Source organism: Lineus longissimus, chromosome 15, assembly GCF_910592395.1.
Source record: "Lineus longissimus chromosome 15, tnLinLong1.2, whole genome shotgun sequence".
NCBI classification, from domain to species: Eukaryota; Metazoa; Nemertea; class Pilidiophora; order Heteronemertea; family Lineidae; genus Lineus; species Lineus longissimus.
This window is the reverse complement of record NC_088322.1, coordinates 12,199,481-12,214,998: the sequence shown is the minus strand read 5'-3', so window position 1 is coordinate 12,214,998 and position 15,518 is coordinate 12,199,481. Positions and strand designations below refer to the sequence as shown.

Genomic DNA, 15,518 nt, shown 5'->3' with positions numbered 1-15,518 from the left:
ATGTCTGAGATGGGTTTCTCAAAATAGATTTATCCTTTTTGATCATGCTGGAGTCCTTTTGTGGGACACGTCACGCCGGTCTCACAGTCAAACCCTGGGACAAGAGGTCCAAGCCGAAATTACGCGAAGTCTCTCACCAAGGATGTTTAAAAGAACCTCGTCGGTCTCAAACTGCATCAGGTCAGGACTGCTACTTGCTACACATATCTCCTCAGTTCGTAAATAAAATCACAGTTGCCTACGACTGGTCACTGGGTTCTATATCTACGCATTATACTCGAGCGATGTATAAACATACCTGCACCCCGAGCGGGCATGATGAATAACGGATATCTTTCAGAATTTTGAACTGATGAAAGAAATTCAACTCTGAAGGATCACCATGGTGAATTCAGATTATTTTACTACGGTGAATCCAAGATCTTTTGCGCTAGTGTCTGTGGTATAGAAGAGACGGCCAGGTTTTACCTGTCTTCACAAGCATGGTGAGATGATAGCTCAGCCTAAGACAGTAGGCCCAGATGACTGTTGTGGAAGAGACAAGGCTGTGAATGTCTTCCAGAAAATTGTGAGATGCTAGCTTAGACCAAGTCAGTAGATTATAATGATTGTACTGGAATGACGTCCAGCTTATGAATGTCAGAGAAAAGTTAGCTCAATCTAAGGAAAAGGATGAGGAAAGATATTTTTCAGGGTTGTGACTGTCTTCGGAGAGTATGTCCTCAGTACTAAAATACATTATGCCGTCAATTTGACATACAAGTACATCAGATTTGAATGAATGAATGAATGAAATTGTCATTTATATAGCGCCCGTATCACTGGAACAATGTTCACAGGCGCTCATAAGCTTGCACAAACAAATATGTTTTTAAGTCTCTGCGGAAAGTATTGCAGGATCCCCCCTCTTAATTAAGCTTAGAGCAACCAGCCAATTCCAAGTGTCTGTCACTTTGGCAACAGAACACAGTCGTCTCCGATGTTCCGAGTGCGAAACGACTTAGATTTTGAGCAAAACCCTTACGAAAAATGTGTCTCAATTTCACCATGATAAACTGACAGCACTTCACCGTGGTGAATTGGGACGGTGAGAAATATTTACCATGGTGAGCATGGTAAATTCTACTTTCACCATGGTGAGCATGGTATTAAACCTGATTTCACCATGGTGAACGCTGTATTCACCATGGTGAAACCCTGATCATTTTCGTAAGGGAATTGTCATACTTGTTTTCTTACCAGGACAACTCCACATGTAATGAGGAACTTGCACCACAAACCCTGCCAGGGGCCCTGCAGGCACGTGGACCACGTGGCCCTTCCCAGGTCAATGATTATTGAATATTTCATCCCTTCATTACTCTACATGGGGAAATAGCACAAAAAAATTTGTTTTATTGGTGCTTAAAACTTTATTTTGATAAGTTTTAGGGAGAAAATCAACAAAACTTAATTTTAATGGAAAATGCACTGGAAGTGTACCTTTTAGTACTGGTGCTGCCATCTGGATTTTTAGTTCTGCAGGTTCCTCATCAGGCAGGTCAATAGATTGGAGGTTAAAATGACTCGGGACAACTTCCTTAAGTGAACTCATCCCTGTATTCTATTTGTAAACAATCGTATGGAGGGGAAAAAACAACCAAAGTATCGTCTTACATTTGTATTCTGACTTTTATTATGCTATAAATCTCATCGTAATGTACAAAGGTTTTGATCTTTAAACAGTTCTAAGTACATCAACAACTATTTGATCACTATCTAGATAACAATCAGTAGACGAATGAAATTGTCACCTTTTGATCACCGAAAAAAACACAAACTTTTTGACCCATGGCAGGCAGGGGCAACCTTGCAAACTTCCAATACTTCAGCCAAAACAGTCAGCAGCATTTTTCAACAACAACTTGAGAGTCTCTACATTAAAGGAGACTATAGGCAGGAGCCAGGAAGGTCAGAGTAAATTACACGAATCACCAATAGGATCTTACATATACACTCCATCGAAACAATTTACCCTGGTATGAAGAATTTCATTCATCGCTGTATCAAACAACTCAGCAGTTGTGCATATTAGACACCTGAATATCACAAATGTTGACCCCCTAGTCCCTGCCAATAGGTCGCCTTTAACTTCATCACCTTGATTGACACCCCAATGTTTAAGTTTACTGACTTTAGCAAGATATGACAGTAGCATTGGGACCGGTGACAAATCATTTTTGTAAGTGGATCATATTTTTTTCAGAATTTGTTTGTCAAAATTTTTAGGAGGTGAGTTATATTCATGCTACCTAATACTACACTATTATAATGTGCACATCAACGTCTACTTTCTAAGGCGATCAGGCGGAGGTATGTTAAAGGCATTGTGGTCTTTTACAGAATACTGCTCTATGATCATATAGCCGCCGACCCTAATTTCCGCCCAATCTTTTTTTTCTCCAAAAGATGTTGACTTGTCAATATTTTGGTGGTGACACTGTATTTTTTTCTTCACCACTTTTTTATCATAGGTTTGGCTTACGTGATCATAAGGTTGTATTAAGGAGTATCAAAACTCTAAAAATTATGGACGATCCAAAGTGGTGGCCAGCTATGCGATTGCGGTAGAGCAGACCTAATACATTGCAAAAACAAAACATGAGGCTAGGTCCATGAGCATATATCACAATTACTAATGGTTTACGTGTATTTGATGATAAACACGGCAATGAATGCGTGAAAACTCCTTCTCACAACCGTAGTGAACTTATAACCCTTCTTTGCACATACACCTACATCAGATCATATTTGGTTATGTCAGCAACTATGAAAATGCTTTCCCCAAACACCAATGCTGCTTTCTCAACAAATTTGAAGTGTGCCCTTTTCCCAACACTGACAAAATCGCTGTCCCCTTTTGAAAAAAACCATGCGGTCTGAAAAGCTACCCGTTCAACAACTGACAAACACAAAACACAACAAGACAAAAATCTTGTACAAGTTAAAATATTTGTGCTACTGGTGATAGTATGTGCTAAAGAGTGAAACCTCTCCCCTTTTATGTAAATCTCAACACTATTGCTGACTTTCATTAACAGCTTCATCTACCTACATCAAATGTTCAAATTTACTTCTAATTTTATAGTGTTCAATTACAAAAGTGAAAATATATATGTGCCTCTTTGTATAACATAAAATCCCTTCACTGCCATCACCGGAAAGCAACTGTGTACAAAAATAACATACACCTAATAATTTCTTTTAACTTATTATTTCCTTCAAACCAATGAATCGATCATTGGTCAAACACAAACGACAAGTCTGGTTTTGGAAAATATGGCAGTATTACACCATTTACAGAGACAAAAGTGAATGTCATAGTGTAATTTCAAAGAAAACATTGCACTCCCATAAGCTTTGTCTTCAAACAAAAGCAAAGCTCTCTCCACCAAATCACTGTGCACTGCACGCTTTAACACAGGCACCAGTCTCTCGGCAAAGGCAAAAGCCTCTCACCAAGACCACTGCTCTCTCAGCTAAGGTGACAGCCTCTCAACAACAGTGCTGTCTCAGCAAGGGCAAAAGCCACTCGCAAAGAGCACTGCTCTCTCAGCTAGCGCACCAGCATTTCCACAAGAACACAACCATCTCAACAATTTTTAGAACTCATGACTACTACTAGCCTACAAAGTTGTGATCTCAGCAAAGATGGCGAGTGGGTGCGAGCTACAAGCACTGCCAACAAGGGTCTAGTAATGCTTCAGGACCCGGTACATACAATGCAAAATTGTTCATTTTCAAAATAATCAGAGACGTATGGACAGACTAGTCCATTACTTTAATCATAGACAATCTTTACATAAAGCTGACTGTCCTTTGATATAATCCCGACATGCGCAAACACGCATCATTTCGGGATGCTGCCCAACACAGCTATACAAAAGCTCCTGTGATTGGAATGTACATGCCTTAGTTTTCACATCTATAGCAGGATAATAAAGATCGTCCGAGTTTGTGATCGACTCACATTTAACACCTCGTAGTTCGAAATCCTTCTGACTATTGATGTCTCGAAGATAAGTAGGTTCGCAAATGAGATCTGAAAAGGAATTGAACTGTTAAAATTGCTTGATTGAGAAGTAAACTAATCCCATACACACAGAAACACATTTCTTTTTTGGGGGGGGGGGGGGGTTACTCACCTTCATGTGCATCATACACAATAATGCCTGTTGGAAAAAGCTCAATATGGTGTCGAAGGTAGAAATGCTACCTTATAATACAAGAATGTAACCTAAATTGGTCTTGATGGGGGAAAGTCATACTAAATCGGCAGGAAATTACTGTAACCAGTTGACCTCACCTTTGGTTTGGCAGACTTGCTTACAGGACTTGCCAACGGCACCCAAGTAATAACTAATTGCTGAGGGGGGCGGCCATCTTTGGGCGGCTGGATCACAGAAATCTTGATTCTGAACTAACGCGTTTATACGCTGGAGATTACCCTCTTCTGTAAATTCATATGGAAGATGAGGCTGAATTTCCTGGAACAGAAAGCAGACTCAGTATAAACAAGGAAGACATAGAGCACGATTTGGAAATTGAGGCATGAGGAAACCAGCCCTGTAAAATATTAAGTCGCCCTCCAACTTCAAGTACCCCGCTGATACTACACACAGTGATGATCGGCATATTTACCTTATCTACCTAATGGCCAGCGTAACCAGTGATAACACTTATGACTAATTTACTGTGATGAGGCAAAATTAGAAGTAATTTAGTCGACTTCAAGGCAACCAGGATGTGATAGCAAGATCGGTTATGTAACAACATATGTTGACCTCAGTCTTTGGTCCGGCAACTCAGCAGGAGGTTACCTGGCTCAGATAAGCTGAGAGCTAAAGTCAATAAACTATTCCTCAGAAACTCTCCCCTCATCAAATATCCCCCCCCCCCCCCCCCGGCATCTAAGGCATTTTCCATTAGTTGGTGGGGGATGGTTAGGAGATAATTTTTACAGGGCTGGTTTCCTCATGTAAAATGATTGACCCGAGGTCACAAGTAATGTATCCCTGTTCTACTTACATCTGCTTTTTGGAGGGCATTTTGGACAGCTTCCTCTATCTGAGTGGAGTTGCTGATATTAACAGTGAAGGTATATGGTTCTCCAATATAATTCTCTGCATAAGGGTGTTGACTGGTTAACTGAAATAGCAATGAAAATTCATCAGAAACAGTCAAAGGTAAGGCGTGTCCATTTCATTACCTATCAAATACCCCTTGAGCGTGCATTTCAACAACAATATTGTTGCACATATGGATAGAAACTGCATGACAGGCCTTGCTTTGACGGAAACCAAGGACATTTTCCAAAACTGATTAGAAGAACTTACGGTAAACAATGAACAATAGCAAAAATCCACAATTCAGGGCTGAACACAGTAAATTTATCTGTCAAAGCATTTTTTCTTCTTCGTGCTTTGGAGATGGTCCTAAAAATTGTAGTTGTGACCATTTTTCACACGTCTACTTGCTGAGTGAAAACACGAGTGACCAAACTCATACAATAGCTATCACTGACCTCTCGAAGGGTGGGCTTTCCCTTGAAGAACCGTGTATTCAGACCACTGTGCGGTGGGTTAAATTTTGGATTTAGAAATATAGCACCATTAGCAATTGCCTCAAGAGCAGCAGGCCCTTCATATGGGAAGCCTAAACCTATAAATAACTGGGGAAAAAAAACATTAGCATTATTATTTGACAAGGAAAAATGGGTAAAGACACATATAGTAACCATTGGCCAGACTATATCAATTTCCTGTTTGTAACGCCAAGTGACGCCCATGAATAAAGCCTTTAAAAAAAAACACATTCATGGCAAAATATAATTGGGAAATCCCCTTTTTCGCACAGATAGAGGTGAGACATCTTGTTCTTTCTCAAGGTGGCACATTTAATGGAAATTAGCACTGGGTATGGATCACTGCACGAGTCCAATAGACTTTTATACCTTAGATTCCTTCAATAGGACCATCAAATCTTTCCCAGACAAAATGTCATGATTTTGCACATAAGGCGGCACGACCTTACTCTTCTTCCCACCGAGCGCCACCGTCCCGTGGACATCAACATATTTATGAATAATGTCTAAATACGTCCGTTTCCCCTCCCACATGTACTCGTTTTTCCCGTAAACGAGCGCCTGATTCTTCCTCTTGCGATTCGTCGTACTCGTCAGGTTCTCTGAGTGTTCTACAACGAAACCGAGGAATGTATTGTCCGGGGTGTGTGCTGAAAAAGCAGAAATTTGGAGACTCAGGAGGGGACAACCAGGTTTATAAGAGAAATAGGCCTGGTTGTGTCGAATAGCCATAAACAGAAAATCGAAGGCTATGATCGTTTCACTTTCAGCTTGTTAGAGCCACATCCTTAAACATTTTAAGTAAAAATTTGAAAAATATCGGAGATACCAAAAATATTGGCAACACTCACGGAACATATTATAAAACTGTTTCGGCCATAGGTTGTGTCTTCCCCAGCCCGAGATGAGCTTGTGTTTTTTGGCGTACTGGTCAAAGTTGAATCCGGGTTCCGTGCCGAAGGAGTCAACCACACGGAAGGTACAACTGAAAGACAAAGAGACAACTGAATGAACGAGGAAATGTACAATTCGATCAAAGACAATTACACCTCAGCAATCTGTCCCCAGTTTTTTTTCCCCAATGGATATACTTGCCCAAGCAAAGAAGATGAATTTTCCACTGCTGCAACATACTCACCACAGGTAGGATTAACCTCTTGATGAATATGTACGAAGTACAGATTGGCTCGATTATTTTCCTGATATTAAAAGTCACTAAGAGATATATATTTCATGATCTCTTGTTGTAGTGGAAAAAAACAATTCTAAATACCGGTACCTAGTAATAGTTCACCAATTTGTACCCAACATTGTCTTTCTAAAGTGGATGGGTTACTCTTAAACTCTCGGGTCAACCTCGTTACCAGAACATAGCTCCATGCACTGACTACTAAAATATTTTCTATCAATCATGCAATACATGCTGCCAGCAAGTTCTATAATTAAAACTGACATTCTCAACATTGCGTGAACTCTCCCTTCTCAATTTACCTGTCTTTGAAGTGAAAATATCCAGGTTGTGCAAGTATTTGCACCAAACCTATTATATCGGTGTACATCAAGTTGACAGAGTCGGCATTTCTTGCTAAACACGAGGATTTGGCATGCTTGGAAACATCAAAAAATCTGCAAGCCAAAATAAAAACGGCCACAACATATATAAAGGGTAGGAACAGCATGCAGAGAGAGGAAGTTGGACGGAAAAATTATCAGAGTTCGCCACACATTTGGCCTAGTGACTTTTCGTTGTCTGGTGTTATTATTGTATAGTAATTGTAAAACCTTTCTTATGAGTAGCACTGTAATGTGTAATTCTTGGAATTAAGTGTGCGGGATTATTGGAATTGGGTTCAGATAAGATACTGGTGGGTAATCGTGGAAAATTCCCACGGTCTACTTATAATTCTCCATTCTCCCCAGCGTGATCAATTATGTGATCAATTGCGTCAGCATTGATGCGGCTCCTCATTGGATGGAGACGCATCAACGTTGCCCCCTGATTGGTGCAGACAAAGCTGCACGTGGATATAAAACAGCGTGTCAGCACGTGTCTATTTCTAGTCACGTGCACGAATCGTCATCCCGACGAACTACTTTTATCAACTATGACTTTGGCGTTTTAAATCTTGTGAAGCAGTTTTAGAATAAAGGCTCCGGACGTTAGAAGGCAAATTCAGGACTTCTTACTTTTGTAACCTGTGAAAATATAACATTATAGTTCCGTGAAGTGGCAAAGCAATGAAAATTCTTTCAAAGCGAAGGCAATGCCAATTTCAAGGGTGGGAGTCTGTTCTTTGTTTTTCAGAAAACAGGCTTCCACCCTTGAAATTGACATTCACTTCATTTTGATTGAAGGAGTTCTAAGTGCTTTTTTTAAGTTCGAGGTGGTGAACCCTTAAGTTATAAATTTATGCATTGATTGAAGCCCAAGTCCAGCAGTGAGCTCACCTCAACATCAGCTTTCTCTTTGATGGAGGTTGTGGGATCTCTTCTAAATTTAAAGCAAGTCCCTAAGGAAAGCATCAGATATCCATTAAAATTATTCGGCAGCTGGACAAAGTTACTAAGTACCAGGTGCAAATTTAAAGCCGTTAACGAGAAATTTACGAAAAATGCACAACATGAAAAAATGGCCGCCAAAGCAAAATGAAAAACATCAGACACAGTTATCAGGCTAATAGCAATACACACATCTAGCCAACAAGCGAAGAGGAATTCTCCCATTCAGGACCAGATTTGGCCTGTAATGAGTAAAAGATGCAAGCCTGTATGCAATGCAACAAGACAAAAAGCACAGCCTCACAGACGTTGAAATCTTACCAACCTAATACGTGGATAGGCTGTGCGTGCGATCCGCCGCAACTGACGAAGTCCGAGAATGTCGGTGTATATAAGATCTATCCGGTTCCAGGGACGAGGTGGACAGTTGGAAAAGCCCTGACTGTGCCGCCGGATATAACTCGAGAAGGAAATGATTGTGAAAAACAAGTTGCATGATAGTAGCTGCGCTTACACCACGAAATATTGGTGGACCAATTGCACGTACACCACCACATTGCCGCGACAAATTGGTTCGGCAATCCATTGCCGATACAAATTGCCGAGCGAATTTGTCCCACCAAGCTTGATGGTCCAAATTCGCCCGGCTTGTTGAAAGCTCGGCTTTGTCGTGGTGTAAGCGCAAATGGATCGGCAATTAGCTAGTTAGATGGTTCGGCTCCAGGTGGCGTTTTCGAAATGGCGCTTTCTGCTTATTGTTTGCGCGCCATCTGTAGCCGGATTTTATAACTAGCTGCAGCGCTGGTGTAAGCGCTTGGTGGATTTTCGATGGTGCGGCATTGGTTCCCGAACCAAGATTGGTGGTCCATTTTCAGGTGGTGTAAGTGCGGCTATTGTTATTCGAGGAGGAACAGGGAAGTGGCACTGCGGTCTTGTCAAGTGGAATGGACCTTTGGTCGGACCACTGCACCTCTGAGATTGTCTGCTCCAGTCTCCAGAGATGGCAGAGATGGTGCTCAACCCTTTCCCGGTGCATCCGTGTTAATACCCAGCATCTGTCTGTGCATCGTGTCGCTAGATATGTAGTTGGTACTTGAACTGGACTCCCTACTAGAATTAGTTCGTTCCAATGTGCAAAACAGCAATTGTTGGCAACTCAGTTGGCTTCAAATCTGGGTTCAAAACATGCGTCATTTTGTTCTTGTAATTTTGAGAGCTAGGAATCCTACAGAAACATGTTTCATATTTACAACCACATAATAATAACATATAATATAAACAAAAGTAGTACGGATTGGCAAGGTTCTGCAACAAGATTGGGTAGATATAAATTTCGACAGAGTATTAATAAAACTTACGGCGTCAGCTGATCAATCTCGTGAGTGATTGTCAAATCGTGGCCGAGAATATATAAACATGTGATGACGTCGCTCCACTGGACAAGTTCCCCAAGTGGGCCCCCTTTGAAGGCCTTCTCAGCAAAGCGCATTGATACAGCCTTTGTAAGTAGGCCAAGATGGATAAGTATCTGTATTAAGCGAATGGAGAATTGGATTACATTTTTGAGAAAAGAAATTGCTGCGCTACCATCGAAGAATACTTTCGTTTGAGAATTTCAGTTTCAGTGGCTGATCCAGAAATTTAGGAAAGGGACGATGAGGGAGGGGGTGTTGCCCCCAGCAGAGACTACCAAATGCGTGATATTGGAAATGAGGGAGTCTGGGGCCCTCCCCTAGAAAAACAAAAAGTGCATCCCTGATGCCAAATGTGCACTCTTGTACACAAACATGGCTATCAGTTATCAGTTTAACTTGCCGTAAAGAGACTAACTGACAATCTCTGTCGGTCAAATACGAACATTGGTCTGGCCTGATGCGCTAAAGGGGTTAAAAGTATCATAATTCCCACCTTTTTCTTTGAGATATTGGTCATCACTTGTTTTGCTGCGAGACTCTTGATGGCCTTGACCCAACCAGGCCACATGCGCTGTATGCGCATCTTGATCCAATCGTAACTCTGTTTACCAGGATCCGTGAGTATGTTCATCAGGTCGGTGATGTCATAGCGCAGGGTGGCAATCTGCAATAACAATGATAATTTTTCAATAATTTGAACAGTCATGACAAAGACATGAGTCAATCATCAGATTCCGGTAGTTCATAAAATTATCATAGTCGGGGGACCCTACACAAGTCACAAGGTTTTGAGGCAGGGTATAAACCATTAGTAGGCAGAACCTTTTTAATTGTGGAAAGTGGAAACAGTTCTCAAGTAAAAGAAATCATACTGGGGTGCCTCAAAAACAACTTTTTCAAAATGGATTTTGAAAAGATAATGAAGATAAAGACAGCTGATATAGGAGTTCATTCGTTATTTTTTATAAGGACGGCTGTCACAGTTGTCACGAAGTACCTCACAGGGCCAAGAGAGTGCAGCACTGTAGGAGCACCTCCTCGATAGACCAGAGTGTCTTAGCAGTAAGGTGACCTAGTCACGTAGGCTATACTGTTACAGTTGTTGTAAAGAGCTTTTCACTAACACTGCATGACCAAGAAAGATCAGCACAAATCCCTATAGAAATGTGGGAATCACTTTTAGGTTTAAAAATCATACCAACCTGTCGCAGGTCTTCTGTGGTATTCTTTATCATAGCTTTTCTCCATGACAATACTGGACACCAGTGTTCAACTTCGCTGAGGTATATAATGATAGAGCATTCTGAGCCGTCCACACCATAATCACCATAACATTTGTCAGATTTCCAAAATGATCGCATCCACTGAAATCAAAAGTATCTTTTTGTGAATATTATGAGAAATCAATGGCTAAAAGTGGTCAGAGAGCTGGGCACAAAGGTCGAACCAGGCGATTGGGGTTTGACTCTGAAGGACGCTAGCTCAATGGGTTAAAACACAGGGTGTGAAGCCGGGAGAAGCCATCTGAAAGTCTGAAATCTGCTCAAAATCCGAAATTTGACCGCCCTGTGTAGAAGGCAGAAAGAAGGATATAGAGTTCGAGACACTTACCTTTCGCTTTTCTAAACAACTTGGAAAACGTGCAAGCTCTTTATCTGTCAGAATGCACTCTTCCGTTTTGCCGAGAATTAGGTCTGGAAGAAATCAGAAATCAAGAAATAAGAGCAGAGATATGACAGTGGAGCGCCCAGAGCAAAGAGGACTGCCTCAACTTGCAAAATATGCCTCAAAATGGTTATCACTTGTCCGATTTCAAAAATTTCTATGGAGAGACGATGTATAGATCGTTTTCTAACCCTGTCAAGTTAAGCTTGTTTAAAAGGGGAAAATGGAAATCCTACAGAAATCGGCATGTCTCATCCCTGTAAATGGGATCTAATGTGTGAAATAACTTTCCCACCCTGGTATAAAAGTTGCAAACTGGTACAGATTGGTGCAATAGAATCTTACCATTCGCGGCTATCGGGTCCTTGAGATTTTGTAGCTGTGTCAGTGGTGATGTGGTTTCATTTGATTTGAGGGATCCATTCTTTACGGTCAACTCAAATCGCGTCTCGATTCTGTTCAGTCTTTCTAAGACGTTCTCTAGTAGAACTGCCAGAGTCTTTTTCAGATCTGGAAAAATATTTCAGAACAAGTTACAGAGATAGGCTTAAAGTGATGCTATGATGTGATTTACAACGGAAATATGTCCGTTTTTAATTGTTGATCACAAATGTCATGAATGTAAAGCTCAAATTTTCCATTTTTGATTAGATTTATTATAAAATCGCTGAATGTAAAACACCGCGAAAATATTCATGTTGTGACATCATCAACGAAAACGGCACCCAGGCGAGCCATCCGGGCGGGATTAAACCATCAATTTCTAGAAAATGTGCATTTCGATTCGAAAACCTTACCGATTTATGAGAAAGTGACGTAGTCATTTGTTAAAAACAGCTAAAACATTATGGGCCGAATTTACGAAGGGTGTTTAAGAGTTAGACGCGTGTAAATTCTACATAATCAGTTTCAAGGCCTAATGCGGTTTTCATGAAGAAACCCTGCAAGGCCCTGACTCTGACTGTGGATGCATTAGGAAAGGACAAGAACCAGTCTAGGTCTGGCAGAGCTGGTCTGGCATTCGCACTTTCGATTCCAATGATCAATCGGACGAAGCTAATTTTAATTCAATCATGTTGAATTTTGATTTTTAAGTTACTGTCGGGCGTCGGAGCTCAAAATAAAATAAAAAAATTTTTTTTTTGTAAAATCGGTAATGTTCGAATCGGCGGATCCGAGACTGGCTAGATATAAAAATTTTATTTTTTTTCTTATTTCGGACATCGGGAGGTCGGTGGATCCGAGCACCAACAAATAAAAAAAGTCTCGCCTAACTTCCCATACCAGACATAACATGCCAAAAAAGTAATTCCTTCATTCACCATATCCAGTAAATCGGCCAGCGTAAGGACCGTCGATGGTTTCTTTGTTCTCGTCGGCAAGGGCTTTCACATACTGGACACTCATCTTTATAATCTCTTCCTGAAAATAGTGACTTTTGTACTAAATTTTGATAATATATCGTTGAGACCAAGATAATCATCCTTCCCAAAATGTGCTTGGTATGTTAGTGCAAGGTTCCAAGGTTCAAACTATTACAGAAATTCAGGCACTAATAATAAGTTACAAAATTATTACCGGCTTATGATGATGATAATGATGACAATGACATCATATATGTGCATGTAGACATAGTTTTACTGAAATTCCGGTACGAAGCAAATCGAAAATACACCATCATCCATTTGTTCATGTTACAACTCGCAGTTACTTGTAGTGGTACTCTGGCATGAAAAAAACTCTCTGATAACAAAGAGAAATGGCATGAGTGATTGGTCATATGGTACCTTTTGCCTTGGCTTCTGATAAGGGGCTTGTCTCATGATGATTTTAATCAAAACGTTTATGTTTTTCATCCTGACTGGTGCAGCAGCTCACCTTGATTTCTTTGCTTTCCCGCTGCTTACCACTACCAGATGACATCATTAGCACGTTAACGAGTATAACGACCCACATCAGGAGGAAGACTATCATGAGAAGGTTACATCGCCGTGACATCGTCAACTGATAGGATCGTAGCAACATGGTGCGTTGTGGCATCATTCACCAAGACTATCTGGGTAACTGTGACATCATTGACTTAGGTAACTATGACATCATTGTCTCAACTTTAACTCGGCCTGAAAAAAAAAGAAGGCCATTACTCCTGGTTAGTTTAAAAGTACATGTACATCCATGCCATTGCCATGATCCGATAGTCCGAACTTTATCAATCAGTGTATATAATTATCTACAACTTCAATATTATTACTTTATTTAGACTATTTGCTGACTCATACAATACAATACATACTGGATATCATGCAAATGTTTGATTCAATGGGTGATATGAATAAAGACTAGAAAAAAATGCTTTTACTCCGGTTTTCTACAGGAAGGCCTAGTGTAAATGTACATGAAGATTTAGAAAAAAGCAGACCAGTCTTGAGATTTTATCTATCAATCAGTGCATATCAATTCATCAAATATTTCTATAGTGTTTTGTAAACCGGTCAAAGATGGCTGTTGTAGTTGTAGTACTACACAGATGGCACTCAAGATTAAAATATTTAAATGCTCATACATGCACCAACATATCATCAGATAATAGGATTACTTTTTTCAAGATTGCATCATGATTTAGTACACCAGCAGGGCTAATGGGTGTGCTCATTCTGACAAAGCTGTTGTCAGTACAGCAGGTTGAATAGCATCAACTGCCATGGCAATGGTGAAAGTGCTTCAATCCAGATTTTCCTCCATTTGAACATCAGAGACTCAATGGAAGTTTTTCCTTATTGTTGTTGACTTGTCAGTGGCTGTTCCAAGATATTTTGAGTGTGACTGATCAATGCAGACTCAAAATGAAATGTCCTAGGGACATTGTGCTCACCTGGGAATGATTTAGTTGTAGATGAAATGATACTGAGTTACATCAGTTCATGCACACGATTTTGTTTCCATCATAGCCATAGTCGGACTGGTTAGTGATTACATTAGACATACTGATACACACTTTTACTTTGATGAATTTGTCTCCGAAAAGGTTGACACTATTAGTGACAGGTTTACATGTACACAACCTGAATGGCATTAGTAGTGTTAGAATTTAGAAACACTGCTTATTAATATTATCACTCTGGAATTAAGATTTAACTGCAAGTTCAAACAAACCTTGGGATTTTCACTATGACTACAAATAAGCGACTACCAACTCGGTTTGTGTCACTCTCACTCTCACTGACACCAAATGTGAGTGTGACTCGACTGTCACTTTCCGTCTGTAGGCTCAGTGAGTTGAGTGACAGCTAGAGTCACTTGTCATCGGCAATCGCGTATCGTCAGTGGGCGAGTCACCAAGTTGCACTGGCATGGCCGCAGTGCCAGTGCAAGACGTGAGACATGATGATGAGGCGAATGGACCGTAGACCTTGACAGTCAGTGACAAGGAAGGTAGGCCCCCCTAGGGTAGGCCTACCCTACAACACCCTGAGAAAAGTCTGTCACTGCTAGTGCTACTTAAAAGATTTGTGAAAACAAAGCGGCTATTCTTAAGGTATACCGAAACAATAAAAATGTCTGCGATTTTAGGGATTAAACTGAGGATTAGGCTAGGAGACAAGGATAAGTGTTAGGGAAGAGTTAAGGACATGAAGGAGGAGTTACGCCGTTAGTTTTAGCCTATGACTATGACTGAGTAAGGGACAGGGTCTGGGTTAGGTTTGGGGTAGGATGATTAAGGCTCATAAGTGAAAAAGACACCCATAAGAATAGCCAAATGTTCGCATGTAAAATGCATTAGAGACAGCGGTAATAACACTAGCCACAGGCTTGTGAAAATTCCAAATGTGTCATATTTGTAGCCTACACACACAAAATGCACTAGGCCTATGCATGCAGCAAAATATAAACACAGCTGCGCGATATCGTAAGCGGCTAAATAACTATCCTTTGCATAATTGTCAGTAAGACTGTTTTCCTAATTGAAGAAATTTATCTCACCCTTTGCTACAAAAGTAATCAGACGGAGATTATATTTATATGACTCCCGGGAGCAGACTTTTGTCCAAACTCGCCCCCAATTACATGAATTAATCTCCCGGTCTTTGGTCGTATTTCGAATTTTACATGCACCCGCAATTGGGTTTTGGTGTCATATTTTCCCGCTAGATGACACGACCAGCGCCAATTAAATTAACCCATTAAGGGCCGATTCTTATCATCAATAAACGGGGACTCATGAAAAACGTGATTTTTCTGAGACCACAGTTGGGGAGGAGGGGGGGGGGGGAGGGCAGTAGCCTCCTGCGTGCATCCCATAAAATACGAGAGCAGAG

The 15,518-nt window shown here is 40.7% G+C and overlaps 1 protein-coding gene across 4 annotated transcripts; it reads right to left on the bottom strand.

Moving 5' to 3' along the window:
- Positions 1-1,652: 1,652 nt before the first annotated feature.
- Positions 1,653-15,294, bottom strand: LOC135499470 (alpha-1,6-mannosylglycoprotein 6-beta-N-acetylglucosaminyltransferase A-like). 4 transcript variants are annotated; one of them, XM_064790221.1, is made up of 16 exons: positions 15,184-15,294; positions 13,081-13,322; positions 12,525-12,624; positions 11,548-11,712; positions 11,149-11,231; positions 10,740-10,901; positions 10,031-10,201; positions 9,481-9,650; positions 8,448-8,582; positions 7,115-7,249; positions 6,475-6,608; positions 5,993-6,273; positions 5,564-5,710; positions 5,068-5,187; positions 4,346-4,526; positions 1,653-4,081 (listed from the first exon to the last, which is right to left on the bottom strand). In XM_064790221.1, exons 2-16 carry the CDS (start codon positions 13,243-13,245, stop codon positions 3,825-3,827), a joined length of 2,406 nt encoding a protein of 801 aa, XP_064646291.1. In that variant the 5' UTR covers positions 13,246-13,322; positions 15,184-15,294; the 3' UTR covers positions 1,653-3,824. The 4 variants fall into 4 exon arrangements, with proteins under 4 accessions (XP_064646291.1, XP_064646292.1, XP_064646294.1 ...); XM_064790222.1 differs by having other exon boundaries at positions 5,993-6,234; XM_064790224.1 differs by lacking the exon at positions 7,115-7,249.
- Between the last annotated feature and the right edge of the window lie 224 nt (positions 15,295-15,518).

What these genes read in the sequence shown, in the direction of transcription:
- LOC135499470 (XM_064790221.1), bottom strand. Translation starts at nt 13,245, where the DNA reads ATGATGCCACAACGCACCATGTTGCTACGATCCTATCAGTTGACGATG. An exon ending in TATTTTCACTTCAAAGACAG is followed by an intron (nt 6,609 to 7,114) that starts GTAAATTGAGAA and finishes TTTGTCTTTCAG; the next exon opens with TTGTACCTTCCGTGTGGTTG. An exon ending in GAAAGCCCACCCTTCGAGAG is followed by an intron (nt 5,188 to 5,563) that starts GTCAGTGATAGC and finishes TTGCTATTTCAG; the next exon opens with TTAACCAGTCAACACCCTTA.